This window comes from Lampris incognitus, chromosome 10, assembly GCF_029633865.1.
Source record: "Lampris incognitus isolate fLamInc1 chromosome 10, fLamInc1.hap2, whole genome shotgun sequence".
NCBI lineage: Eukaryota > Metazoa > Chordata > Actinopteri > Lampriformes > Lampridae > Lampris > Lampris incognitus.
In genome coordinates, this window is record NC_079220.1 from 14,727,529 (window position 1) to 14,755,304 (window position 27,776).

General features: G+C 44.6%; 1 protein-coding gene across 1 annotated transcript; it reads right to left on the reverse strand.

Moving 5' to 3' along the window:
* Positions 1-822: 822 nt before the first annotated feature.
* csf2rb (colony stimulating factor 2 receptor subunit beta) lies at positions 823-27,694 on the reverse strand. Its single transcript, XM_056287729.1, has 13 exons — positions 27,527-27,694; positions 26,671-26,828; positions 26,293-26,437; positions 24,993-25,125; positions 24,573-24,727; positions 17,982-18,115; positions 17,469-17,652; positions 14,325-14,421; positions 13,326-13,392; positions 13,077-13,159; positions 12,647-12,815; positions 11,651-12,069; positions 823-885 (listed from the first exon to the last, which is right to left on the reverse strand). The coding sequence occupies exons 1-12, from the start codon at positions 27,657-27,659 to the stop codon at positions 11,689-11,691; spliced, it is 1,839 nt and encodes a 612-aa protein (XP_056143704.1). The 5' UTR covers positions 27,660-27,694; the 3' UTR covers positions 823-885; positions 11,651-11,688.
* Between the last annotated feature and the right edge of the window lie 82 nt (positions 27,695-27,776).

A 27,776-nucleotide genomic window follows, 5' to 3' on the forward strand; every position in this document is an offset into this window, starting at 1 on the left:
CGTACATTTTCATGTATGGTCATCTGCCCTCGAGAGCACGTTTGGCTGAACAGAAAGCTCGAGAAGATAAGATTGACCATCCAACTAATACTTCACTCATTTACATTTTGTACATGAAAAATGCAATACAGTGTGCTTTACATGTGCTAAGAAGATAAGAGAGATCAAATGGGGTGAAGAAAAAATAATAATATTGAATGACGTTAATAAAAGAAAACAGATTAAATTAAAACAAACAAAACCTGTAATGGACCAACAGCAGTTTAAGAGGTACCCTAAAAAGAAAAAAGCAAGAAGGGGTTACCCCTTTTATATACGGGTGATAAATTGAAGGAAAACCGCACATAAAATGCCATAGTAAGCTATTGGACCACCACAGGCCTCCAGAAGAATACAATACCATACCATACCATACCATGCCATACCATACAATACCATACCATACAATACAATACAACACAACACAACACAACTTTATTAATCCCGCTAAGGGCAATTTGTTTGAAGAAGCTTGTGAACACAAAACACAGAAACATGCAAACAAACAAATAACACAACAAATAATAACACCCCAGGGAGCTAAAGGTGGAATAAAATCTATAAAATCTATAAAAGTACACAATAAGAAACATAATAAGATAAACTTGATAAAGACGATAAAATAATCTGATAAAAAAACACTGTGGGGCATTTGATAATCGAGTTGCAACAGGTATGGATGATTAAGAATAACAGTTCGTTTTACAAGCAGATAAACCACAACGACGCCCTGATGGCAACAGAGAAAACTCACTTGCTCCAACACGTCCAGAAGAAGCCAAAATACTTGCTGCTTTCTGCAAGATTTGTTGGTTGCAAAAAGAATTCAGATCTGTTTCCGTGGGGCTGTGAAACCAGCAGAGAAAAAAAAAGAGAAACTTAAAAGTCTCAATAAAAGATTGATAAAAGCAACAGAGGACGACAGGACTGACAGAAAAGGAGTTTAGTTTACGAAGAAGGTGAATTGGTGAACAGCTTCAGTGCTCCTTGCCATAGATTCTACAAGTGTCTGAACCCTACTGGAGGGATGGCCCACCAGTCTTCCAAAAGATAGTCCCCCATTTGGTGTTTTGATGATGGTGGTGGAGAGCTCCATCTGACACAAAGGTCCAAAATATCCCATAGGTGTTGAATTGGGTAGAGATCTGGTGACTTTGAAGGCCACAGCATATGATTTATTTACATCATGTTCATACTCATCAATCCATTCAGTGACCCCCCCCCCCGCGTGCCCTGTGGATGGGGGCATCATCATCCTGGGAGAAGATCCAAGCAATCCTTCTCTTGTTTCTGACTTTCTTTTTTTTTTTATCTGACTGGGGCAACCAGGTCAATTGTTGTTTTTTACACCAGGTAACGTTTTGGATTTTGGCAGTGTTTTTTATGTCAGCTGTCACAAAGACAACCGAGGTGCTATATTTTTTTCTGCATAGCATATCAATATGACACTTGCATTGATTTACAAGCGGTAGCTCAAAAGACTTTTGCAGAAGAAGATGAGCTATGTTCATAGAAGAGGTAAAGTAAAATTGCTACAAACAAGTGCTAAATCAATCTCTGTTTCCCGGGAGGCTTGGTGCCCAATGTCAGACAAAAAGCATAGCAAAAACAAGGCTTCTTGGGAAATAATGTGAATGGCAATTGTGTCATTGTCCCATAACCATCACACTAGGCGACCAAAATGAATTTAATGATGATGTGTTAAAGCAAAAAAAAAGTGACGTGGGGCTGTTCGCTAAGTCGTTTGTGGCAGATAAATGGCACTAAATGTGACTGCCTCTTACAAATGGCGGTAAAGTTTTTAACAGTTTAGTCAAAGTACCTACTCAGCACCTTTTTTATTATTATATATTTCTAGTTTTTCCCCTTATCGCACCCGATTAACTCAATGGCATATGGCAGGAACTCTTGTCGAATAACTCCCCTGGCTCACGTTTCCACAGGAAGGAGATAGTCGTAACACCAGCTTTCTTCAAACGTGTCGGCTGCTCTCGCTATCTTACACGCTGAAGCCTCGCATGGATTGCATTACCTTCAGGCCGCGAAGGAGACGTGGGGAGAATGCTTTCGGTTGCTTGGTTGCAGGCGCCCGGATGGGCCAGAGGGGTCGCTGGAGAACGATGAGTCCCCGAACTCTACACCGATTTACACCCACTATCCTTCGGGTAAGGGTGGCCTAATGAATGCCTTACCCCGTGGACGCTCCGGCCGTGACCGGTTACGGCGAGTCTGGGATACGAACCTCCCAGCCACATGACGAGCGGACTGCAAGAACGGCGGTTTATTCCGCTCGGCCATCAGAGCGGCCCTCAGCACCTTTCTACTGGGGACATTATGTAATGGTCTATGCTTACTGTAATGGTCTTTACTGGTCTGTTCTCTAACGATAAGGTCAAACGAGCGATGGCAGGAGCAGCTGTCCTTCACATCTTCCCTTTAGCTCACCCCGCAAAGAGGCTTAATGCAACACCACTATCTCTATCTGTACCTGTATCTCTGTCTGTACCTGTATCTGTACCAGTACCTCATTACATTGCTGTTTTAAGGTTTGATTTTAGAACTTTATACCTTTATCTGTATTTATAGCTGTATTCAGATTTGAACTGGAAGTGGGTGAAAAACTTTTTTTTTTGATAGTCACATTTTGGATTACATTTTCGCATTGCATCTGAAATGTAAGAGTTTGGATTATTTATCGATCCACAAAATGTAACGACAACAACAACAACAAATAGCATCATAATATATCTACCTGCACATAACAAATTCATTCATTAATAAACCATGAACTCCTAATATTTGAACTCCGCCACCACTTCGCCTCAAAACTGGGGAATACTAAACTCTGGACATGAGGAATGTTGGAAAAAAAAAGTTAATTTCTATTGTCACTGGATTATGAATCCGTTCTGATAGCATGAAAAAATAGTCATTTTCTTTTATACAACTATAAAGCTAGACAGAAAAGAATGGTTTCCCACAAAAACACACTAAACCAACACAGGCAATGTGAGTGAAAGGATTGGTTTTAACCAGGCCCTGGAAATGAAAATTGGATTGTACTCAGTAAATCGAATAAATCTTGATCGAATCTTTTCAAAACAAACATACTAAGCCAGAAAGCAGTTTTGTGTTTATAGGTGAAGCATCCGACATCGTTCAACAGAGGATGAGGCTGATTGCGTTAGAGGCTGATCAAGGTGTATAATTTGCAGGACAAAGGATTTGAATTTGCGTTTTTGTAGAAACATTATTTTAGAGAAGAATCCAGCTATTCTCTTGGACAGTGATTTTTTTTTTGTTTTTGTTTTTTGTTTCTTAGTTTGAATATATGTGTTCTTAGTTCGGATATTGATTGATTGATTGATTGATTGATTGATTGATTGATTGATTGATTGATTGATTGATTGATTGATTGATTGATATGTGTTCTAGTTGGATATATGTGTTCTAGTTTGGATATATGTGTTCTAGTTTGGATATATTTGTTCTAGTTTGGATATATGTGTTCTAGTTTGGATATATGTGTTCTTCGTTTGGATGTATGTGTTCTTAGTTTGGATATATGTGTTCTAGTTTGGATATATGTGTTCTTAGTTTGAATATATGTGTTCTAGTTTGGATATATGTGTTCTAGTCGGATATATGTGTTCTTAGTTCGGATATTGATTGATTGATTGATTGATTGATTGATATGTGTTCTAGTTTGGATATATTTGTTCTAGTTTGGATAAATGTGTTCTTAGTTTTGCATATATGTGTTCTAGTTTGGATATATGTGTTCTTAGTTTGGATATATGTGTTCTAGTTTGGATATATGTGTTCTTCGTTTGGATATATGTGTTCTTAGTTTGGATATATGTGTTCTAGTTTGGATATATGTGTTCTTAGTTTGAATATATGTGTTCTAGTTTGGATATATGTGTTCTAGTTGGATATATGTGTTCTTAGTTTGGATATTGATTGATTGATTGATATGTGTTCTAGTTTGATTTATTTGTTCTAGTTTGGATAAATGTGTTCTTAGTTTTGCATATATGTGTTCTAGTTTGGATATATGTGTTCTTAGTTTGGATATATGTGTTCTAGTTTGGATATATGTGTTCTTAGTTTGGATATATATGTTCTAATTGGATATATGTGTTCTTAGTTCGGGGATTGATTGATTGATTGATTGATTGATTGATTGATTGATTGATATATGTGTTCTTAGTTTGGATATATGTGTTCTTCGTTTGGATATATGTGTTCTTAGTTTGATATATATGTTCTAGTTTGGATATATGTGTTCTAGTTTGGATATATGTGTTCTAGTTTGGATATATTTGTTCTAGTTTGGATATATGTGTTTGTGGAGTTAGAAAACAACGAGACAGGAGACGTGAGAGTAGACGTAGTCGAGGTAGTTTACTAGCTCCAACTTTGCATGTCATACGTTCGACAACGACACTGAACTGACTGTGAACCGGAAGCGGAAGTGCATTATCTGACCCCTCGCCTCTTCCCTTAAAGGTACACCGTCCTCTTAGGTGAATGTCTCTCGATATATAGATGTGGGTCACCACACAGGCCCCCCCAGAATTCACCTAAACAAAACAATGCAAAACAGCAAAAGTGCAAGTCATGAACATAAAAATAGGCTCTACAACAGAACAGTCAATGACATAGTGCAAAGTCACGGGGAAAACAGGTGACGAGTCGGGGGGCGGACCCTGCGGCCATAACGGCTGCGCTTCACAGGAGGGGAAACAGATGGGGCCGAAACCCGGGCCATAGGCGGGGCCGAAGCAGGAACAGAGGCAGGTGCCGGGGCCGACCTAGGAGGGCGCCCCCGCCGCGGGGGTAGGGCCAATTTCATTGGCTCCCCAATGTCCAAGTGAGCGGGCTTGAGACGGTCTATAGCGACCCGCTCCGGCCTGCCCCCCATGTCCACCACAAAGTTCTTATCCCCCGCCTCCAGGACGCGGAAGGGCCCGTCGTATGGGGGCTGCAGCGGGGACCGATGGCTGTCGTGCCTAATGAAGACGTACCTCGCCGATGGCAGATCCTTGGGGACGTAGGACCGGGGGAGGCAGTGTTGAGACATCGGAACGGGAGCGAAGGCACCGGCAGCGCTCCGGGACGCACTGAGGTGAGAGGCGGCCGACCAGGGAGCCGTAGCATCCGGAAGAAACTCCCCCGGAACCCGCAGGGGCTGGCCATACACCAGCTCAGCGGAGGAGGTCTGGAGGTCTTCCTTCGGGGCCGAACGCAGGCCGAGCATGACCCACTGGAGCCGGTCCATCCAGTCGCAGCCAGTGAGGCTTGCCCGCAGAGCGGCTTTCATGTCCCGATGGAACCGCTCACAAAGTCCGTTGCTCTGCGGGTTGTACGCCGTAGTGCGGTGGATCTTCATCCCCAGGTGCTCAGCGACCGCCGTCCAGAGCTCCGAGGTAAACTGGGAGCCCCGTTCGCTCGTGATGTCACCAGGCGTGCCGAAACGGGCCACCCAGCAGCCGATGAACGCCCGCGCTACTTCTGCTGCCGTCGTGGAGGACAAGGGAATAGCCTCTGGCCACCTGGTGGCCCTGTCCACAATAGTGAGGAGGAACGTATAACCACGGGAGGGGGGCAGGGGACCCACCAGGTCAACATTGACGTGGTCAAACCGCCTCTCTGGAACCACAAACGGCGCCAAAGGGGCCTTGGTATGGCGGTGCACCTTGGCGCGTTGGCACGCCACACACGAGCCGGCCCAGGCTCTAACATCCTTACGGAGCCCAGGCCAAACGAACTTGACGCTCACCAGCTTGGTTGAGGCCTTCACTCCCGGGTGGGAAAGGCCATGGACGGTGTCGAAAACTCGGCGCCGCCAGGAAGTAGGCACCAGGGGGCGCGGTTGACCGGTGGAGATGTCACAGAGGAGGGTGGTGTTGGCCGCGTCGAACGTCACTTCCTCCAGCCGTAGCGCCGTAGGGGTCGACCGGTAGTCTTGAACGGTCGCGTCCTTGGCTTGGTCCGCTGCCATAGCAGCGTAGTCGAGTCCCAAGTGAACGGCGTTAACAACTGCCCCTGAAAGGCAGTCGGCGACGAAGTTATCCTTGCCCGACACGTGTTGTATGTCCGTGGTAAACTCGGAAACCGCCGCGAGATGGCGCTGCTGACGCCCAGACCACGGTTCTGAGGTTTTGGCCATACAGAACGTCAGCGGTTTGTGGTCCACGAAAGCGGTGAACTGTCGGCCCTCCAATAGGAACCTAAAGTGTCTGGTTGCGAGGAAGAGACCCAGTAGTTCCCTATCAAAGGTGCTGTATTTGCGCTCGCTCTCACGGAGTTGTTTACTGAAGAACGCCAACGGCTGCCAGCCCCCCTCCACCCACTGCTCACACACGGCCCCCACGGCGTAGTCGGAGGCATCCGTTGTAAGGGCTATGGGGGCGGCAGGCGACGGGTGAGCTAGCAGCGCAGCGTTGGCCAGCGCGGTCTTGGCGGCCACAAAAGCCTCGTCCATCCCCGAAGACCAGTCCAGCTCGTCCTTAGACTTCTTACCCCGCAGGGCCTCATACAGGGGACGCATGATGTGGGCGGCACGGGGCAGGAAACGGTTATAAAAGTTCACCATGCCCAGGAATTCCTGCAGCGACAGTACAGTGCGGGGGCGGGGGAACATGGTGACAGCCTCAACCCTGGCAGGGAGGGGAACGGCCCCCTGTGGAGTGATGTGGTGCCCGAGGAAGGTGATGGACGACTCCCCGAACTGACACTTAGCTGGGTTGATGATGAGGCCGTGTTCGCTGAGCCTGTCGAACAGCTGTGTGAGGTGCGTCATGTGTTCCTCCGCCGACGCGCTGGCCACGAGGATGTCGTCTAAGTACACAAACAAAAATGGCATGTCGCGGAGCACAGAATCCATAAGGCGCTGAAACGTCTGCGCCGCCCCTTTAAGGCCGAAAGGCATACGTAAAAACTCAAAGAGCCCAAAGGGTGTGATGACAGCCGTTTTTGGGACATCCAGTGGGTGGACCGGCACTTGGTGATACCCCCGCACTAAGTCGATTTTGGAATAGATGGCAGCGCCCGCCAGGTGGGTAGAGAAATCTTGTATGTGCGGTATGGGGTATCGGTCGGGGGTCGTGGCATTGTTTAGGCGACGGTAGTCCCCGCACGGGCGCCAACCCCCGTCGGCCTTAGTAACCATGTGAAGAGGGGAAGCCCACGGGCTGTCAGAACGGCGAACAATGCCGAGGCGCTCCATAGTCGAAAACTCCTCCCTGGCTATTGCGAGCTTGGCCGAGTCGAGGCGTCGGGCCCGGGCGTAAACTGGGGGGCCCACTGTGGTGATATGATGTTCCACGCCGTGCTTGGCCACCGCCGAGGAGAAGGTGGGTGTGGTGAGCTCGGGGAAATTTGCGAGCAGGCGTTGGTATGGATCCCCGGTGGAGAGTGTGTTAGCGAGGCACAGCGCTCCAGCGCCCCCAAGCGTGCAGGGGTATGACGCAAAAGAGACGGCATCAATCACGCGACAGTTTTTAAAATCCACCAGCAGGTTGAAAGCACAGAGGAAATCCGCACCTAGGAGCGGGGTGGATACAGCAGCCATCACAAAGTCCCAGCCGAAACGTCGGCCGCCAAAACACACGTCCACATGTCTGATACCGTACGTCCGAATGGACGTGCCGTTGGCGGCGTCCATCTGGGGGCCGTGACTGTCGGTCATCGTGTCCACAGCTTGTGCTGGTAGTATGCTGCGTTGAGCGCCAGAGTCAACCAGCAGCCGTCGGCCCGACAAGGAGTCTCTGATGAACAACAGCTTGCAGTCACGGCCGGCGCCCATAGCCGTTAACGAGCGCCGGCCTTGGCGTTTCCCTGAACCCTGTAATTGCAGGGTTTGCGACACCGTTTTGCTTTTGCCCCAAACCTGGCATGGTAATAACAGAGCCCGTCGTCAGGTTGGCGGCGGGCTGTCACCGCAGCCGCGGTGTCCATATAGTCGTACACAGGTGGTGGTGGGGCGGTCTGGTGGGGTAGCAGGGCATGCACAAACTGTTGCCGGTTGGCCAGGAAAACCCTGTCTGCTTCAGCAGCCAGAGAACGGTAGTCCTTGGAGGCGGCGAGAGGAGAACTGGCCAGTGCTGTGCGTACAGGTGCGGGGAGCTGCCTCAGAAAAATGTGTGTGAAAAGAAAGGCCGGATCAGCCGATCCCAGCACAGACAGCATTTTTTCCATTAACTCAGACGGTTTGCCGTCGCCGAGGCCATTCGGGGACAGTAAACGGTCTGCCTTCTCCAGCTCCGACAGTTCAAATAGTTTCAGGAGGAATGTCTTTATAGCATCGTACTTGCCAGCAGCTGGCGGAGCTTCCAACAGCGTCATTGCTCGCGCCGTTGTCGATGCGTCTAACGCCGCCACTACGTGGAAGTACTGCGTTGCATCCTGCGTTATCCCTCTCAGCTGGAACTGGGCTTCCACATGTTGAAACCACGGCCGTGGATTATGCTGCCAAAAGTCGGGTAGCTTCACAGTAAATGCTAGCGTTAGCAATAGCCATGTTGTTAGCACCGGCGTCTTCGCTGTCAGACATACTCGTATTAGTAGTTCGATCACGTCGGGGTCACCAATGTGGAGTTAGAAAACAACGAGACAGGAGACGTGAGAGTAGACGTAGTCGAGGTAGTTTACTAGCTCCAACTTTGCATGTCATACGTTCGACAACGACACTGAACTGACTGTGAACCGGAAGCGGAAGTGCATTATCTGACCCCTCGCCTCTTCCCTTAAAGGTACACCGTCCTCTTAGGTGAATGTCTCTCGATATATAGATGTGGGTCACCACATGTTCTTAGTTTTGGATATATGTGTTCTTAGTTGGGATATACGTGTTCTTATCTTGGTTAAATGTGTTCTAGTTTGGATATATGTGTGTTCTAGTTTGGATATATGTGTTCTGGTTTGGATATATGTGTTCTAGTTTGGATATATGTGTTCTTAGTTTGGATATATGTGTTCTTGTAGTTTTTGGATGTGTTTGTGTTGCACTGCTGTGTGCTGGGGAAACGATATTTCGTTTCATTTCCCGTACGCAAGTGCAGGAAGTGAAATGACACGTGAAGTGTTCCTGATTCCTGTGTTTGGAGGGCAGCGAGTAAAATGCTAAGTGGAGCTCGTGGTGCCTCCAGACCGGACTAAAGGCCTTTACTCACTAACATTATTTTCATGCAATTAATTCACACGTCAGTATATTTTCCGAACTGTTGTTTTTGTCATGAGTACTTTCACACAGAACGAGAATATTGCGTGGCGAAAAAGCAACGTAATTATTTTTCAGAACGAGGTCGGTTTTTCCGATGTTTCGCGCCGCGATTAAAGGCGTTGACCAATCACGTTGTGTGGAACTGACGTCACAGCTCCTAATAACAATGGCGGACCTTCTAATTGTTGGTGTTTCTCATCACCCTCCATTGTATGACAAAGGACGTAAAATTCATGAAGACGGTGAACTCAAGGACAACGTGTGGAGGAGCATCGCCGAACAGCTAGGCTATCGGGACAGTGAGTAGCTCATGTAATTTACTTTTGGCTGTAGCAGAGTTGGTAGCAAGGCAGCCCTTCCTTGCCGACCCAGAGCCGGTCGCGTCGCACCGAAATGGAGGAAGTGCGCCGGCGGGGGCCGAACCGGTACCGGGCGGGGGTCTCCCCGCGACCCCGAGGGTACGAGGAGGAGATCCCCACACACCGCACCACTGTAACTGAACCCACCGGGTTGAGAACCCGCGCGTCTCGCGAATTTGCGACAGAAAGCTGGGTTTCTGTCACAAATTCGTATCGATGCCGGTAGGGGGAGACCGGGGTTGGTTGTCACAGTGCTTATTGCAGCCACACTAGAGGGCGCTGTGACATTATATTGACGTCAAGCAGTTGGCCTGACATCCTGCTCGTTTTGCACTGGTGATTTTGTGGGAAAAACATGAAACATTGAGGTCAGGAGATGTTTTGTAATTTTTATGGGTCAGAGTAATTTTTTTAATGTTGGTAATGTTTTTGTATTAAAAGCTTGTAGGTTATTAGTCATTTAAAAATCAAACACTTATTAATAAGTCGAAGGTAATAGCTTTGGTTTGAGTCAACTTTTAGCTAGCAAGCTAAAGCCATGTGGTAGCTAGCTTAAAATGTTTGTCAAGAGGTTGGTTGGGGATGGTTGTCTCACTGCTCCCAGAGTATGAGAAATGTTTTTTCAGCAATGGATTAGGGGTGTTGTGGAATACATACCATATTTGACAACGCTCGAATAATGCGTTCTCTCCGAATGTTTTCTCCTCTCGAATTTGGTCAATATTATTTGGATTCGGATTATTATTATTATTATTATTATTTTCTACTTCCTCGATGTCACCCCGAGTCCTAAGGTAGCCTATACGATGGATGCGATTCGCTCTGAAATCCTATACAACCATGCCAGAATGGCTGCTTCCGATGTCAATCATCTCTACGCCATGGCAACAGCACGAATAGTTTCACATTTAGACACACACACACACACACAATTTTGCTTTAGTTCCTCATTAGAAAACAATGTTGTATCTAAACAGTTACATACTTCAACCTAGGCTGTTTTATATTTTAACGAAAGTTCCTGGTCATGTTTTGATGGAGGTTAATCTATTCCAGTCTCACTGTTTCATTTAATGTTATATTCATATTGTATTGTGATGAAACAATGGCTTTAATAAAGGCTAGCACTGTAAATTCCTTCATTTTACTTTTCTCATTACAGAGGATAATTCAAACAAATAATCACCTGGTTCAAATTCATGGTTTAAACACAAGGGGCATTGATGAGTACAATTATAGAGGTGGCATTCATTTCAAAACTTATTTGGTGTTTCTAGCTTAAAAAACTAAAAAGTTACGCGTTTTTTAAATCACTTTTTTTTTTTTTTTTTACTGAAACCCCATTGATAACTATAGGGACAACCAACCCCATACCTTGTGACAACCACCCCGTGATGGGGTTGGTTGTCACAATGTGTTAGAGTGTCTTTGATGGTTAATTACCTCTTTGTTACAAAAAGTTGAAAAATGAAAGGGATACACATTCCAAGCCAATACCTTAAGCTTCCATTTAATGTAGGAATGACTATTGAAAGATGTTTTGATGAGGAGCAATTCACACAAGAGCAAAAAGTGTGACAACCAACCCCGGTCTCCCCTATTAATAGTTTTGATGGGAAACATTCATAGGCAAGTATTTCGCATTTTTGTGTCGTTATTTGTCACGTCCCCCGTGTGTAAAGGCCTTAAACTGGCTTTCATGGATCGAAGGCCCCAGAAACAAAAATGTCCTCACACATGAGGTCTTAAGACGCAGCTTTACATGTGATATCTGCAAGACATATTTCTTTGGCGGTGACGTGTAAAGTCGTTTGTTTCTTTGGTCTTCTATGCCTTGAGAATTGTCATTGGGTGTTGGAAGAAAAAGGTCTATTTGTATCGTGAGTGACCCCCCCCCCCATGATTTTTACTGTATTTTTTGTAAGCAATCAATCAGATAAAAATTTTCAGAGGGATCTATGCTGGAAAGAAAAAACAACTTCAAAAGAAGAATAGGGAATTCCCGAAAAATGTATCTGCTTACATCTGTACAACCCACTTTCTTGTGCCATGGTGGAGAACTTAGTGAGCCGATGGCTGCAGGGCGCCCCCCTGATGCCAGGGCAGAAACTCTCCTCTGACGTAGGCAGAGTGGTTGCCAAATTGGCCGGTGGTGGAACAGGTGATACTTGGCTTGGTGGGTGACGTTTGGGTGACGTCTGCATCTTGGTTGCCAAGGTTACTGCCGTCATGTCCAGTTGTGGTTCCATTGTCGTTACTGTGGGATACAGCTTCCTCTGTTGACCTGGAGGGGCTGCAGTTGGGCACGTGGCCGACGTTGGAACCAGGTAGAGACATGACAAATTGATTGGGGGGAAGAGGTGGAGATCCATCTGAGACGGTGTCTTCCTTTTCTTTTTCACCCTGGATGTCCGCAGACTTCTGATCTGGTTCAGATATCATCTGTAAGACAGAGATGTTGCCATTCACTGACAGACTTATTCAACAGTTTATTATTTTTAGTGGTGCCTATGCTGGTGAGCTTCATATGGGGTATTTTCAGCCTCCTTCCCTCTCTTAAGTCTTGTAGTATGTATATTTTTGTACATTGTCAAAGTTTTAGTCAGCATTTTTATGTTTTTCTTGACACTGCCTTCAGGATACAGCCGGTTCTCCCTTGATAAAGAGGTCTTTGGTTTTTATTGCAACAGGACTACCCGAATGAACATTATAGTCTTTGAATATTTGTTTGGTAAATGTTTGGTTCTAGTAGTATTTAACCTCTTTTTTTACGTATTTTGAATGATCTGAAGAATCTGAAGAATCTGAATTTCTTATGATTTAATAACTGCACCCTCGGTACATTCGCAATCCCTTTTTTTGTGATTATCAAGGCATTCATTGCATAATGAATGAATCGATATGAAGGCCTAATACGTTTAGTTGTATGATTGTGATCAAACTGAGATCAAGAAATCCTATCCCCAGAAAGTCGGACTTTTTAATGATAGGCTACTGATGTCAGCTGTAAAAATCTCACTTTGCAAAAGATGTATGGACCACTGAAGCTCCAGGCTGTTGTTTCAGTGCAGGTCTCTTTGTCCACAGTAGAGGGCAGCTCTTCACAGTCCCAACAGCCGCCGTCCGCGGACACAGGGGGCATTTTGTTTTCAGGGTCCTTCAAGTGCAACAGCAGAGCCTCCGAATAACTTCAAGCCAATGAAAAGAGAGGGACGTTTATGTCCACTAATCAATGATAGAACATCTAAATTGACCCGTCAATTGTTTATCGTCGGATTCACATTCATCTTCTCTTACCTAACTCTCCAAGACCAGGATTCGTGCATTGTGAAATGCATTGCAGCAGTTCTCAACCCAGTCTTTACCGTGCATAAAAATCAGACTCTTGCCGTGAATACATGTTTATTAGTTAATTTCTGTCTAGAAAATAGAATTGAAAATTGCCTCACCATTTCAACGAGCTCTCAAGGTTTTGCACTTTGCAGATGTAAGTGTCTTCACGCAGCATGAGGGTCCAGCTGTTGCCGGGACACTGAGAATGGACAGCAAAACGTGTAAATTTTCGTCCACACCGAAGACATGATGCGACTATATTACTTCAGAGAGACGATTGATTGCTTAGATAATTGTGTAATTGCTATATAGGAGCACACATATAGGACTGTCTAAAATCAATCTGCAGAATCATCAAATCTCACCTTGAGCTCAGAAAAAACGTTACTCTTGTCTGGAGAGGGAACAGACGCCACCCACCTAGCTACCTTTCTACACAGCATAATAAACAAATTAAGACTGTCAGTGTGTGCACCAGAAAGTAGAATTTCAAAATGATATATTAACTAAGGGGAAAAAAACCCTTAAAAATTCATTTACAAAATGATTATTTACTTGAATGTAAAACGCACTGTTTAATTTTCCACTAATGAGTTGTCTTAAGGTCTTTGGCTGCAAAGTAGTTTTTTTGGGGGGGGATTTTTCTCCCCAACTGTATTTGGCCAACTACCCCACTCTTCCGAGCTGTCTCGGTCGCTGCTCCACCCCCTCTGCCAATCCGGGGAGGGCTGCAGACTACCACATGCCTCCTCCGATACATGTGGAGTCGCCAGCCACTTCTTTTTACCTGACAGTGAGGAGTTTCACCAGGGGGACATAGCGCGTGAGAGGATCACGCGATTTCCCCCCAGTTCCCCCTCCCCCCCCGAACAGGCACCCTGACTGACCAGAGGAGGCGCTAGTGCAGCGACCAGGACACATACCCACATCTGGCTTCCCACCCGCAGACACGGCCAATTGTGTCTGTAGGGATGCCTGACCAAGCCAGAGGTAACATGGGGATTCAAACTGGCGATCCCCGTGTTGGTAGGCAACGGAATAGAGCGCCACACCACCCGGACCCCCAGTAGTCATGTTTTTAAGGAACGCTGTTAAATGTGCGTTTTCCCTTAAAGTGGATATGAGGAACTTTGGAATGAAATCTTCAAATGGATGTGGTAAACAGTACAAATTCAATGTTATGGACGAGTGTCGCTGATCATTTTTCTGATACCATGGACGAAAACTGTCTGTTGCATGCATGCACATAAACTCACAGACACACACACACACAAAGAAAAAGGGCAGGGATAACAATATAACAATACAGAAATTATATGAAAGTGAGTGTGTCTGACCGAGTAGCATAACAAGTAAACACTGACCTCTGACAGGCTGGAACGGTGCAGTACAGAGCAAAGAAGGCTATGGTGACTATCACACTCAAGAAGACGTAAAGAAAGGTGGAAAAAGTCCATTTGGCTATTAGAAAAAAACAAATGTAAAAACAAGCGAAATAAAATGAATGGATGACTGTGACAATACCGTCGATGAGAACGCCAACTCTTGTGACAATAACACCAAATGCAATGATGACGGTATTGAAAAAAATACCAACAAATGAAAAGAACAACAATCTAAACAATATGACCTCGAAATATTATTTCACCATCAGTTAATCTCAGGGTTACTGAACTACATACACGACTTCCATTTCACTGCATTGTTCACTTGGCTGTGAAATCGATATTAGATAGGTGCAATCATGACACCGCTGATATAAATCAAACTACATTTCAGCCCAGCGACACTCGGGCATTAAAAAGAGAAACCCTATTTGTGTCACATGACTTCACATTGCGTGAATTAAAAGAAAATGCCCCTATCCTCCCTCTACCTTTATATCCCCTGCAGATGCTCCCTCTGAACTTACCCAGGAAGATCAAATGGGAAGTAGAAAAAGTATTTTCCAAATTTATTTTGCATGGCAAAAAACCTAGACGGAGGCTTAAGATATTACACCTACCTGGAGATATGGATGGCCTTTCTATGCCTAATTTGGTATTTTACTACTGGGCCTGTCATGCACGCCACTTGGTTGCATGCAGACTTGCTGATTCTGGGGTTCGCTCTCCTCACTCCCCATGGAGTCTGGGCACAAGTAAAGTGCAATCTTGTTATGTGCAACAGTATCAGAGTCTGGCATGATATAACTATATATCTTGGAAGGAAAAATGTGAAATTCTCACTGTCTCCTATAGTCTAAAATCCTGACTTTCCTGCAGGCACCGGATCATCTGTGTTCTCCTCTTGGCAGGACAAGAGGATTCATGTAACCTGGTGGTTTATTTAACGATAACGCTCTACTGTCCTTCCAGCAGTTACACGAGACATTTTATATTCCCAAGGAACATTTCTTTGGATATCTGCAAATGAGGCACTTTATATCTTCTCAGGTTACCTCCTTTTCTGTTAACCTCCCTTGTAACGACGTATAGAAAGATTTATCTTGGAGTGCCAAAATGGATAACCTGTTATATCATAATTTTATTCGCTTCTCGGTTCCTCTGATACATATGACTTGCCAAACATTTCTCACAAGTGGGAAAGAGATTTAGGAACTGGATATACTGAAGATGATTGGCAGGCAGCTATAGACTTGATCCTTGGTTGCATTCCCACGTTCACATGTAAGAGACTGAGGCAGACTCAGTACAAGATTCTTCACATGCTGCATCTCAGCCCTGTCACCTTGCACACAATAAATCCTTCCGTTTCTCCTCTAAGCACCAAGTGCCATTCTGATAGGGGCATGTATTTCCATTGCTTCTGGGAGTATAAATTAATTTCCAGATTCTGGCCATGTATTTCCAAGGTACTTGGTGGGATATTTAAAATAAAAACCTAGTATTTTCATCTTGGGCCTTGCCTCCAGGGAATTGCGTCCCCCTTCATCTCACTACAAACTTCTTGAGAAGGTCCAAAGTGCGTCAATGCACAATTGGATTGAAGACTTCCTGCCAAGTGTTGCCCTCTCATACAGAGAGACTTAATTCCCTCCCCCATGAAAGATGATACGCTGTCTTTAAAAGGAAAAGATGAGCTGTTTCTGAAGGTTTGGTCACCTTTTCTAGAGCTATAATACCTGCAGACCCCCGTTTTCTTCCCATTTGTACTTGGCCAATTACCCCACTCTTCTGAGCCATCCCAGTTGCTACTCCACCCTGCAGACTACCACCTGCCTCCTCCGATACATGTGGAGTCGCCAGCTGCTTCTTTTCACCTGACAGTGAGGAGTTTCGCCAGGGGGACGTAGCAAATGGGAGGATCACACTATTCCCCCCAGTTTCCCCTCCCCCCTGAACAGGTGTCCCAACCGACCAGAGGAGGCACTAGTGCAGTGACCAGGACACACCCACATCCGGCTTCCCACCCGCAGACACGGCCAATTGTTTCTGTATGGATGCCTGACCAAGCTGGAGGTAACATGGGGACTCGAATCAGTGATCCCTGTGTTGGTAGGCAATTGAATAGATGGCTACGATACCCGCACGCCCGGTGAGCACATTTATGAGTGGAGGAGCCCTTCTCACAACCCCAATTATATATGGGATGCCCAGCAGGATATGGCCTCTGATGACTGAGTACCCTAAACTCACATATACATATAGTGGCCTGGGAACAATATGTTACTTAATTTCATATGTTCAACTAACATACTCGTTTGATGTCTAGTTAAGTTTAATTCAGTGATTTTTTTTAGTTATTATTTAATCTTATTCAATCATTCCTGTGTTTTTGCTGGATATGCTGCATTGCTGTCTGGGGCAGCGGTTATGATGCACTGCTCTGTGTCGTACTGTTCCTTGTTTAAACTCAATGAAAAGTATTGAGAAAATACCAAATCCCCAAAAAAGTGTAAAAGATTTTACTTTTATGCTCCCTCATGAAAGATGGAGACAGATTAGAGCGAGGGAATGTGGACTGAAAGAGGGCGAAAAGAAAGACACAGAGAAAGAGAAAAGAAAGATATAGAAAAAGGCAGTTAAGAGTGGAAGAGAAGGGTTGGGGATGGAGAGAGAGGGGGAAGAGAGGGAGAGAGCGTTTGCAGCTATATCATGAATCGATACACAAATGATCTCATCTGAGTCACTGAGCATCAGACCCGATGAGACACAGCTGAGAGGGCTAAATAGTAAAAGTGAATTTTGTAATTATGTTTATTTTCGTTATTTGTTTTGGACCGTCTTGGCTCCCCCCTGAGGAGAATTTTATAGTTTTGCAGACCCATTTTATTTACATTATCGCGTTATCGTTATATTTCTTCAAGAGCAAAATAGGATAGTTATTCCTTGAAGGATGCGCAACATAAATGTATGTGTGTGTGTATTTATGTTTCTTTGTGTGTGTGTTGGTATTTGTATGCATGGGTGTGTGAGTGTGTGTTCATGTGTGGCTGTGTGTGTCTGCATTTGCATGTGTGTACACGGTCATGTCTGTGCCTCTGTGTTATTTTGTGCACGTCCCACCTGGGCGTGAAGTCCAATCCACAGGTTTGGTCCATTCAGAGGGACTTCCTTCATAGCGGGGCCCTTCTCCAGGAACCAGCAGAGTCCTGACCTTGACCTTGTAGCGCTGGGAGGGGGCCAGCGACACATCCTGGACAGTCAGGGACATGGAACCCTCTTGGACATCCTTGAAGTGAATGTCTTCCTGATAAAGTAAATTTTGAAACAATTATTTTTGCATGACTCACTTGTCTGAGTGTGGTGCAAACGCGTGCTAATCTAACACATACATCACACTTCATTTCAGATGCTGAAAATGTACAAATATGACATGGAGGGACTCTACTGTAGACAAAAAAAAGCTGGTAGGTTGTGAACATGTTCTCTGGACTTGACAAATGTTTCTATTTTTTTTTCTATTTATATCTTCACAGTGAATAAACCCGTGCTTACAGTTAGTTGCGTTTTGGTTAAAGGGATGAATTGTGGTACATTTGTAGACAAAACCTGGATAGAAAGCCTCATATGTCCCACCTGGTTTTGTGCGTTCCAGTAGGAAACTTGATAACGCAGTTGGAGTTGTGACTCTTGGCTTGGTTTTTCCCATTTCACCACCCAGTCCTCTCCTCTCTCCGTCACCGTCACTTGGCCTGGGCACTTGGGACGGACTAGACACAAACAGAATGGTTAGCAATAACCAACAGGATACGGAGGAAACGTTTTAAGATTACTATTAATTACACACACGTACAAACATTAGCTGGAAAGTGACTTATTGCACTTATACACAGTGAGGTGAGCCACCGCACAGCAGCCAACCTGCTGTCTGAATTTATTTTTTATTTTTTTCTCCCCAATTGCATCCGGTCAATTACGCCACTCTTCCGAGCCTTCCCGGTTGCTGCTGCACCCCCTCTGCCGACCCTGGGAGGGCTGCAGACTGCCACATGCCTCCGATACATGTGGAGTCACCAGCCACTTCTTTTCACCTGACAGTGAGGAGTTTTGCCAGAGGGACGTAGAATGGTGGGAGGACCACGCTATTCCCCCCAGTTCCCCCTCCCCCTTGAACAGGCTGACCAGTTAGTGCAGCGACCAGGATACACACCCACATCTGGCTTCCCACCCTCAGACATAGCCAATTCCGTAGCGACGCACAACCAAGCCGGAGGTAACATGGGGATTTGAACTGGTGATCCCCGTGTTGGTAGGCAACGGAATAGACCGCCACTCCATCGGGATGCCCTGCTGCCTGAATTTCTGTCTGGCGTAGATGGATAATAAATTTCATATCAGCATTGAGATTTCATTCATTATTCAATGCTATTGAATCGTTCATTTCTGTTTTTGTCCTTGGTGTTACTCAAGCAGATCATCAATTTATATTTATAGTTGCACAGATGAGGGTGAACAGACATATGGTTGAGCCAAGCAATACATTTAAACTATACCACTCCGCCCCCCCCCAAAAAACAACAAAACAAAACAAAAACAAACAAAAATCACTCACGCTTCCTTCCTGGCAAGCTCAGTGCTACTCAAGAACCGCGCAGAGCTGCAGACTTGAGTTCCCATTGTGACAATTTCAACATTCCCCTTTCTGTTTCCTGTAACAGTAAATATACACCGATCAGCCAAAACATTAAAACCACTGACAGGTGAGTGAGTAACATTGATTATCTCGTTACAATGGCACCTGTCAAGGGAAGGGCTATATTGGGCAGCAAGTGAACAGTCCGTTCTTGAAGTTGGTGTGTTGAAAGTAGGAAAAATGGGCAAGTGTGACTTTGACAAGGACCAAATTGTGATGGCTAGACGACCGGGTCAGAGCATCTCCAAAACTGCAGGTCTTGTGGGGTGTTCCCAGTATGCAGTGGTCAGTACCTACTAAAAGTGGTCCAAGGAAGGACAACCAGTGAACTGACGACAGGGTCGTGGGCACCCAAGGCTCACTGATGTACATGGGGCACAAAGGTTAGCCTGTCTGGTCGAATCCCACAGAAGAGCTACTGTAGCTCAAATTGCTGAAAAAGTTAATTCTGGCTGTGATAGACAGGTGTCAGAACACACAGTCCATCACAGCTTGCTGTGTATGGGGCTGTGTAGCCACAGACAGTTCAGAGTGCCCATGATGACATGGCACATGGCAGCGGTATTCCCTGATGGCAGTTGCCTCTTTCAGCAGGTTAATGTACCCTGCCACACTGCAAATATTGTTCAGGAATAGTTTGAGGAACATGACAAAGAGTTCAAGGTGTTGCCTTGGCCTCCGAATTCCCCAGATATCAATCCGACTGAGCTTCTGTGGGATGTGCTGGAAAATAAGACAAATCCATGGAGGCTCCACCTTGCAACTTACAGGACTTAAAGGACCTGCTGCTAACGTCCTGGTGCCAGATACCAGATGACACCTTCAGAGGTCTTGTGGAGTCCATGCCTTGATGGGTCAGAGCTGATTTGGTGGCACAAGGGGAACCTACACAGTATTATGCAGGTGGTTTTAATGTTTTGGCTGATCGGTGTAGCTAGATACTTTGTTGTCCTCACAAGATGATATTTGTTTTCACCTTTTGTAGCTTTTATTCTCTTTTTGCATGGTCACCTGTTTTAATTGACAAGGTCTATGTAGCTGGCAAAATGATTTTTTTTTATAACTTTACTGCAGATAACAGATGCTAAGATTTTCATTGGGAGTGACAAAGGAGGACAGGATTAGGAACGATTATATTAGAGGGACAGCTCAGGTTGGATGGTTTGGAGACAACGCAAGAGAGGCAAGATTGAGATGGCTTGGACATGTGTGGAGGAGAGATGCTGGGTATATTGGGAGAAGGACGCTGAATATGGAGCTGCCAGGGAAGAGGAAAAGAGGAAGGCCAAAGAGGAGGTTTATGGATGTGGTGAGGGAGAACATGCAGGTGGCTGGTGTGACAGCGGAGGATGCAGAGGACAGGAAGAGATGGAAACAGATGATCCGCTGTGGCGACCCCTAAGAGGAGCAGCTGAAAGTAATAGTAGTACTGCAGATAACAGGAAGAACGGTTGGCTGCATGTCCAACCCTCTGACTATATGGTTAACAACTGACTGAGAAGAGGAAATGGGGTGTTTTTCATTAGCCAAAGTATTAAGACTGTTGGCAACACTGAACCATTTATAGACAGACAAGACTTTCAGTTTGTTCATATTAGAGTGCCGCCTAAACTTGGTTCAATATATTAGATATCAGGTCATTTGAAATAGGGATGACAGCAGACTGCAAACTGTGCGTCACTGCATCACTTTGCTCAATTCAATTCAAAGGGCTTCATTGGCATGAAAGTTTTACAACAGTGTTGCCAAAGCATCAAAAATACAGTTTGAACGGTACACAATAACACTAATAATGAACATCAACACAATATTGTGATGATCAATAAAGAAACAATAACACAGCCATAGCAATAGAGGAACAGAAGTAGATCAGAAGGTGGGGCATGGGTTGCGAGGAGACTACAGCTGTCATGTGTTGTGCTGCTTGTTTCTTAGGCTGTGACATGACCTGACATATTTCGCTGCATCTATGGCGCTGACACTGTTTTCCCCGAGTACATGTTGCATTTTGGTCTGATCAGAGAGTGTGTCGAAGTCTTGGAATTTACATTTAATTTTTGTGAAGAATTTTGTTCTTAAGTCTTCGTATGTGCTACATTGTAGCAGGAAGTGTTGCTCTGTTTCCACCTGTCTCTCTGGACAGAGTTGACACAGCCTGTCTTCTCTGGGCAGCCAGGTCTGCCTGTGTCAGCCAGTCTCTATGGCCAAGCTGTAATCAGTGAGTTTGTACATAGTCAATGCCTTTCTTAGTTTCTGATCAGTCACGGTGGTCAGATAGTCTGCCATCGTGTACCGTCTGTTTAGAGCCAAATAACATTGAAGTTTACTTTGAGTTTTTGTGATAGATGTCCAATGGTTAATGTAATTTTCTTTTTCTTTAGCTATAATTTGGTTGGGCCAGATTGTGTGACGGTTGTCCTGATGACTTGTCCTGTTGGCTGAGCTGAGCCTCAGGACCAGCTGGCTGAGGGGACTCCTTTTTTTGTTCTCCTCTTGGTAACTAAGAGCTTTGTGATGGTAGGAGTTGGGGTCACTTGCTTTTAGGTGTTGGTAGAATTTAATTGCTCTTTTTTTGCATCGTTGTTAACAGGGGAATCTGGCCCAGTTCTGCTCGGCATCCATTGTTGGTCGTGTTCCTGTGTACTCTGAGAATGTTCTTGCAAATCTCAGTGTGCAGAGTTTTGATTGGGTGTTTGTCCCATTTTTCAAAGTCCTGATTTACAAGAGGACCCCACACTTCACCACCACATAGTAAAATGGTTCGATTATGGATTTGAATATTTTGAGCCATGTTCCAACAGGTATGTCTATGTTTGAAGACTTTTTTATAGTATAGAAAGCCCTTCATCCCTTGTCTCTGACATCATTAATAGTGAGATTGAAATTTCCTGTAGAGGTAATTATCAGCCCCAAGTATTTGTAGCTGTGTGTGTTCTATGTCAGTGGAGCCTAGTAAGAACCTATTTGGGTTTCCCTGACACCTAGGTCGTTTCTGGAAGACCATGATTCTAGTTTTTTTTTTTCAGATTAACTGTCAGAGTCCAGGTCTGACCGTAGTTTTGCAGATGATCCAGTTGCTGTTGTAATGGATCTTTAGATGGAGCTAATAATATTAGCTCATCTGCAAAAAGTAGGCATTTAATTTCTGTGTCAGAGAGGGTGAGACCAGGGATATCTGATTGTTCTAGAGGTTTTGCCAGTTCATCAATATAAATGTTAAACAGGGTGGGGCTGAGACTGCAGCCCTGTTTCACACCCCTACTTTGGGGGAAAAAAATCTGTTTCCATATTGACAATTTGTACAGCACATTTATTATTTGTATACATTGTTTTAGTTATGTCATATGTTTTCCCCCCTACACCTTTTTCAATTAATTTCAGAAACAGACCGTTGTGCCAAATTGAGTAAAACGCATTTTTGAAATGTACAAAGCAAGAGAAAATTTTGTTCTTGTTTTGGTGGACATGTTTATTAATGAGGGTGTGGAGGGTATAGATATGGTCTGTAGTTCGATGTTGTGATGTAAAACCGATTTGACTTCGGCTCAGGACATTATGATCACTGAGGAAGTTTTGCAGTCGACTGTGTAGGATGCTGCAGAATAACTTCCCCAGGTGGCTACTGACACAAATGCCTCGGTAATTGTTTGGGTCAAATTTATTTCCATTTTTAAAGATTGGTCTGACAATTTCCTTGCTCCAGATGTCAGGGAAATGTCCAGTGCTCAGAACGAGGTTGAATAATATTAAAATGGCAATGTTGAATTTATGGTTGCTAAATTTCAGCATTTCATTTAAAATACCATCAGGACCACTGGCCTTCCTTGGTTGTAGGGCCTGGATCTTAGCCTGCAGCTCTTCTTTGGTAACTTGGTAGTCTAAAGGGTTTTGATTGTCTTTAATGGTTAATTCTAGGGTTTGTAGGTTGTTGAGGAGATCATTTTGGGCCGAATTTAGTGCAATAGTACTACACAAGTTTTCAAAGTCTTTTTTCCATATTTCACCATTTTGAATAGCCAATTCTTCCTCGTATGGTTTGCTGAAAGAGTGCCACTTTTTCCAGAAATTGAGTCAATGGACTCTTGAATTGCGTTAAGTTGTTGCTGTGCATACTGTTCCCTTTTAGTTCTGAGTGTTGTTCTGTATAATTTCAGTGTTTCCCAATATTGATAGCGAAGCTCAGGGTTGACAGGTTGTCTGTGTTTTTGATTTGATAAAGTTCTGAGTGTTTTCCTTAGATGCCTGCAGTCTGCGTCATACCCCTTTTCATTGTCTGACTTTTGATCTGAGATGCTGAAGCTATTTCAGATTGGATAAATCTGCCGCATTGTCAATATGTTGTTGATATCTTGTACAGCCTGATTCGGGCCGTCATTGTTGTGGGGATATGATGTGGAAAGAAAATTGTCTAATTGGGATTGAATTGTTTGATGTCTGATTGCTTTCTTGTAGTCATCTTTGCTATTGTTTGTCCATCTATAAGGTTGTTTTGTATAGTTCAGTTTATTGGGTTCTGCTGCATGAGGGTCTGTTACTATCTTTCTAATGTATAGAGTAATTTTACTATGATCAGATAAGGGTGTTTGGGGGCTGACTGTGAATGCTCTCAGACAGAAGGGGTCTAGGTCTGTGACATTGTAATCTACTGTGCTATTGCCAAGAAGAGAGCTGTGTGTGTAATGACCAAAAGAGTCCCCTCGAAGCTGACCATTGACGATGTACAGATCTAGTGTTCGACGTAGCTCCAGTAGTTGGTGCCCGCTCTTGTTGACTGTTTTGTCAAAGTTGTTCCTGTGGGGATATGAGGGGAGGGGAATGCTGACTTGGCCAGGTATATGTTTGTCTCCCTGTGGGTTGATAGAGTCTGATTCTAAACCCGTCCTGGAATTAAGGTCTCCACAGATCAGTACACTTCCCTGTGCCTGTTAGTGACTGATCTCGTCTTCGAGAATTGATAAACTATTTTAATTATAATAAGGAGATTATCTTGGGGGGGGGGTGCTGCACACATGAACATGTCTTTATCTGTGGAGACAACCTCTCATTTTATTTTGAGCCAAATTGAAAATTCGCCTTTTTTGATTAATTCTATTGAGTGTATAAGATTTTTCTTGTACCCAATGAGCATTCCTCCTGAGTCTCTGCCCTGGGTCACTCCTTTCAGTTTGCTAGATGGGAACACTATCTCTCTGTAGCCTTAGGGACAGCCAATGGGTATGTCTCCTCTACTCCACGTCTCCTGTAAAATAAACACATATGCATCTCCTAACTCTCTGGTAAAGTCTGGGGTCCTGCTCTCTCTCACTCACTCTCTCTCTCTCTGGCTCTCTCTGTTTCTTTTTTGTCTTTTTTGTTTTGTTTTTGTCTCACTTCCTCATCTCACTCACTTGCTCACTCACTCACTCATTTCCAAGAAACTAGGCTTCGTTCCTGCTTCTTTTTTGTATGTGTTTTCATCAATTTTCTTTTTTAAACACATAAAAGCACACATGCAGGAGGCAAGAGTACAGGGATGAATAACGCCGTGCCCTCACTGTGTTGGTGGGCTTTGAAGGCCTTGACTCTGTGTCTTGGGATGAGCTCTAGCAGGAGATGTTCTGGGTCTGGGACCGTCAGAGAACAGCTGTACCTCAGCACCGCCCTCGTGGAGTCAGCACTCACTGATGAGTTAACACAGCACTTTTCAGACCTTGATAAAGGGATTAAAAAGGGAACAGAGGACAGGCGATGAGAGGAGAAGAGAAGAGGGGAGGGGTGTTGAGAGATGAATGGATGGGTAGATGGACGGATGGATAGATCGATAAATTGGTGGAATGAGATAGGATAATGTGACGTGAGGAAAAGCCTTAGGATGGCAAAAACTTCCACTACCAACACACACACACACACACACACACACACACACACACACACACACACACACACACACACACACACCATAACACAAGACTTACGGTGCCGTCTGGTTTTGTCGACAGACCAGCTGGTAAGTAATAAAGTTCACTAGGTCTGTACTCATCTCCCAATGACATGTCACCTCATTTTCTCCATCCAACACACACTGGAGGCTGGGAACCTGCCTAGGGGCTACCAGATGTGGAGAGAGACAGAGATAGATAGAGGGGGAGGGAGCGAGATAGAGGAGGAGGGAGAGAGGGGGGGCGATAGATAGAGCAAGATACAGTGAGAGAGGGGGGGGGAGATGGAGGGGGGGAGATAGAGATGGGGAGGGAGAGAGAGGGGGAGGGAGGGGGGGTAAAATAAGTTGGGTTTTTTTTTTCAAATCTGATGGCATATGAGAATAATCCCTAAGAGATGACACAGTGTGATTCTGAAGCCAGTGAGTTCACACTTATTTGAAAGCACACATCTACAGCACAAAACAGTAAAACATTCAAATATCAAGACAAAATTAACGAACACATTTAAAACAAAGGCCGGCCGTGTGACAAGACTTGGTAACGTCCCTCATTTAGGGGAAGGATTTCTGTGCAAATGTGTTATTTGTTGATAAAGGAGAAATGTGCTATCTATTTTTACAATGTTGGGTGTGTTACTGACTCCTCATCAATGTCCATATCCCCTCTAAAATAAAATTATAATCAAAATATTGAGCAGAATAAATGAAAGGTACAATGTTGTTTGCTCAAAGGTTGACACGATGAAACAGTCCTCGCACACAACATAGAGCATTTGCAAGAATTTCCCATTTGCTGTGCTAGACTAATGTACCACTGGAATGAGCCTAAAATTCTGCTGCAGCACAGATATGAAACGGCCTGCTATGATGTCAAAGTAAAGACTTTTCTAATTCATCAATTCATCCGAGCAGAATTATGTAATCAGAATTGGAGTTAGCCATGCGAGGAAGAGACAAGGTGATAGAATTATTGACTAAAAGGCGTGATGAAGCAAGAAGGAAAAATAAGAAAAAACATGAAAAGCAAGATAGAGAATGAGGAAATGGTGTCCTTTGCTTTTACAATTTACACATCAACAGAATAATACACGGATCCAATAAGAATTGCATTGGGGTTTGGGGATAAAGAGTGCAAATTCATTGGACTTGTATCACCACAGTATAAGTTATGAACACATAACACACCAACTTTGCAACTGGTGCAAAGTTGAGAGCATATGAAATATATGCAGCTGGGCATAGCAGTGACCTCCTCCGATGGTGAAGGCCCGAAGACTCACTCCTGCATTAAAGTTATGTCATTCCAGTACCCATGTAAATCACTGTGTACTCACGCTGAGCGCTCGGCCACTTCACCAGGGGGCTCCACTCACTCCACTGGCCAATCTTTCCTCTGGCCCTCACCCTGGCCTCATACCAACAACACACCAAGAGAGACTCGGCCTCTAAAGTGAAATTTGTGCCTCTCAAATTCTCAATCTGCAGAGATAGATAGATAGATAATACCACCGGGAGACATTTAATTTGCCACTGGAGATTAATGTCCATTTTTTTAAAGTTTTCTTATTTGGCCTCTGCAATTTTGTGAGCAGTGAAACCCTTTGCTAAATTCATGGCATTTATGTAAACGTGGTGGTTGTCAGCATGAAAAACAAGGCAGTCCTGACAAATTGACATCTCTAGTACAGCTTCGATATGTGTTCGATGCTTACAGTCCAGGGGACCTGTCCCACTCTCCTGTAATTGAGTTGATAGGTCAGGTGGATTTTGCTCCAGGAGGAGAAGGTGGGGTACGGGCTGGACCACTGCAGGAGTTGGCCTCCCTGCGCTGCAGCATGCGTGCTTAGTTCAACTGGTGGATGCACTTTCACTGTAAACACACATGCAGAGAAGAAAAAGAAGAAGAAGAAGAAAAAAAATAAACAAACTGAGGCCTAAATGTAAGTTCTGACTGGTTGAAATGGAGATTGAATGGAAAGCGTTAATGTGTTAATCTCTCTTATACTGTAATCTGCAGAGGTGCTGATTTGTTGAATCCATGGTGAAGATGGTGATGATGATGAGTAGGATTGATCGATTGACTAGTTTATCGTGTACCATGTAGCAATAGCCTGATAAATAACCAGCAACAACAGCGACAAACTAGAAAAAACTAGAATCTCTCTCTCTCTCTCTCTCTCTCTCTCTCTATCTATCTATATATATATATATATATATATATAGTATTGTTCTAACAGGATGCAGCATCAACACATCAAGGTTCGGTAAATTTGTTTCCGGCTTTGCTCAGCCGTGCAACACTGTTGGAAACAAATGATCTGCAAGCCTGGTTAATTCAGAGAGGTGGTTCCCTAGATCATCAGCCTGGTGGCAATAACTCTTAACACTAAAAAGAGAATGTGATACATCTTTACCGATGTGTCTGCCCTTTCCTCCCCACTCGGGACTCACAGATCATTGTCATGCAGGTTTGTGGTTGCCCAGCAGTCTTACTGGACATGATGACCATCTTATGCAATTTGTTTTTAACAGGAAGATGGTTTTGCAACAAACGTTATACAAACTCACAGAGCTGGGAAAGGGCCTCTGAGGACTTGTAAGGAACGGATGAACATGAAGATATGTTCTTGGTCTTAAAGAAGAAGGTGTGGCTGATGGTGCTGGCAAACAGGCGGGTACGGTATCTGCACTGGACCGTCATGTTTTCATCGTGGTCTTGGACTGGCTGGCCATGGGGCGCACACAGTGACTCGCTGCAGGGACACACACACTCAGTTGTATATGATTGTTGAATGATTCTTCACATAGAATTATGAAC

Bases quoted from the DNA above. Each gene is read 5' to 3' on its own strand.
- csf2rb (XM_056287729.1), bottom strand. From the start codon at position 27,659: ATGACGGTCCAGTGCAGATACCGTACCCGCCTGTTTGCCAGCACCATC. The intron at 24,728-24,992 runs GTAAGTCTTGTG...CCCTTTATCAAG, and splicing joins CGACAAAACCAGACGGCACC to GTCTGAAAAGTGCTGTGTTA. The intron at 14,422-17,468 runs GTGGGACGTGCA...TTTTTCTAATAG, and splicing joins GGATTGGACTTCACGCCCAG to CCAAATGGACTTTTTCCACC.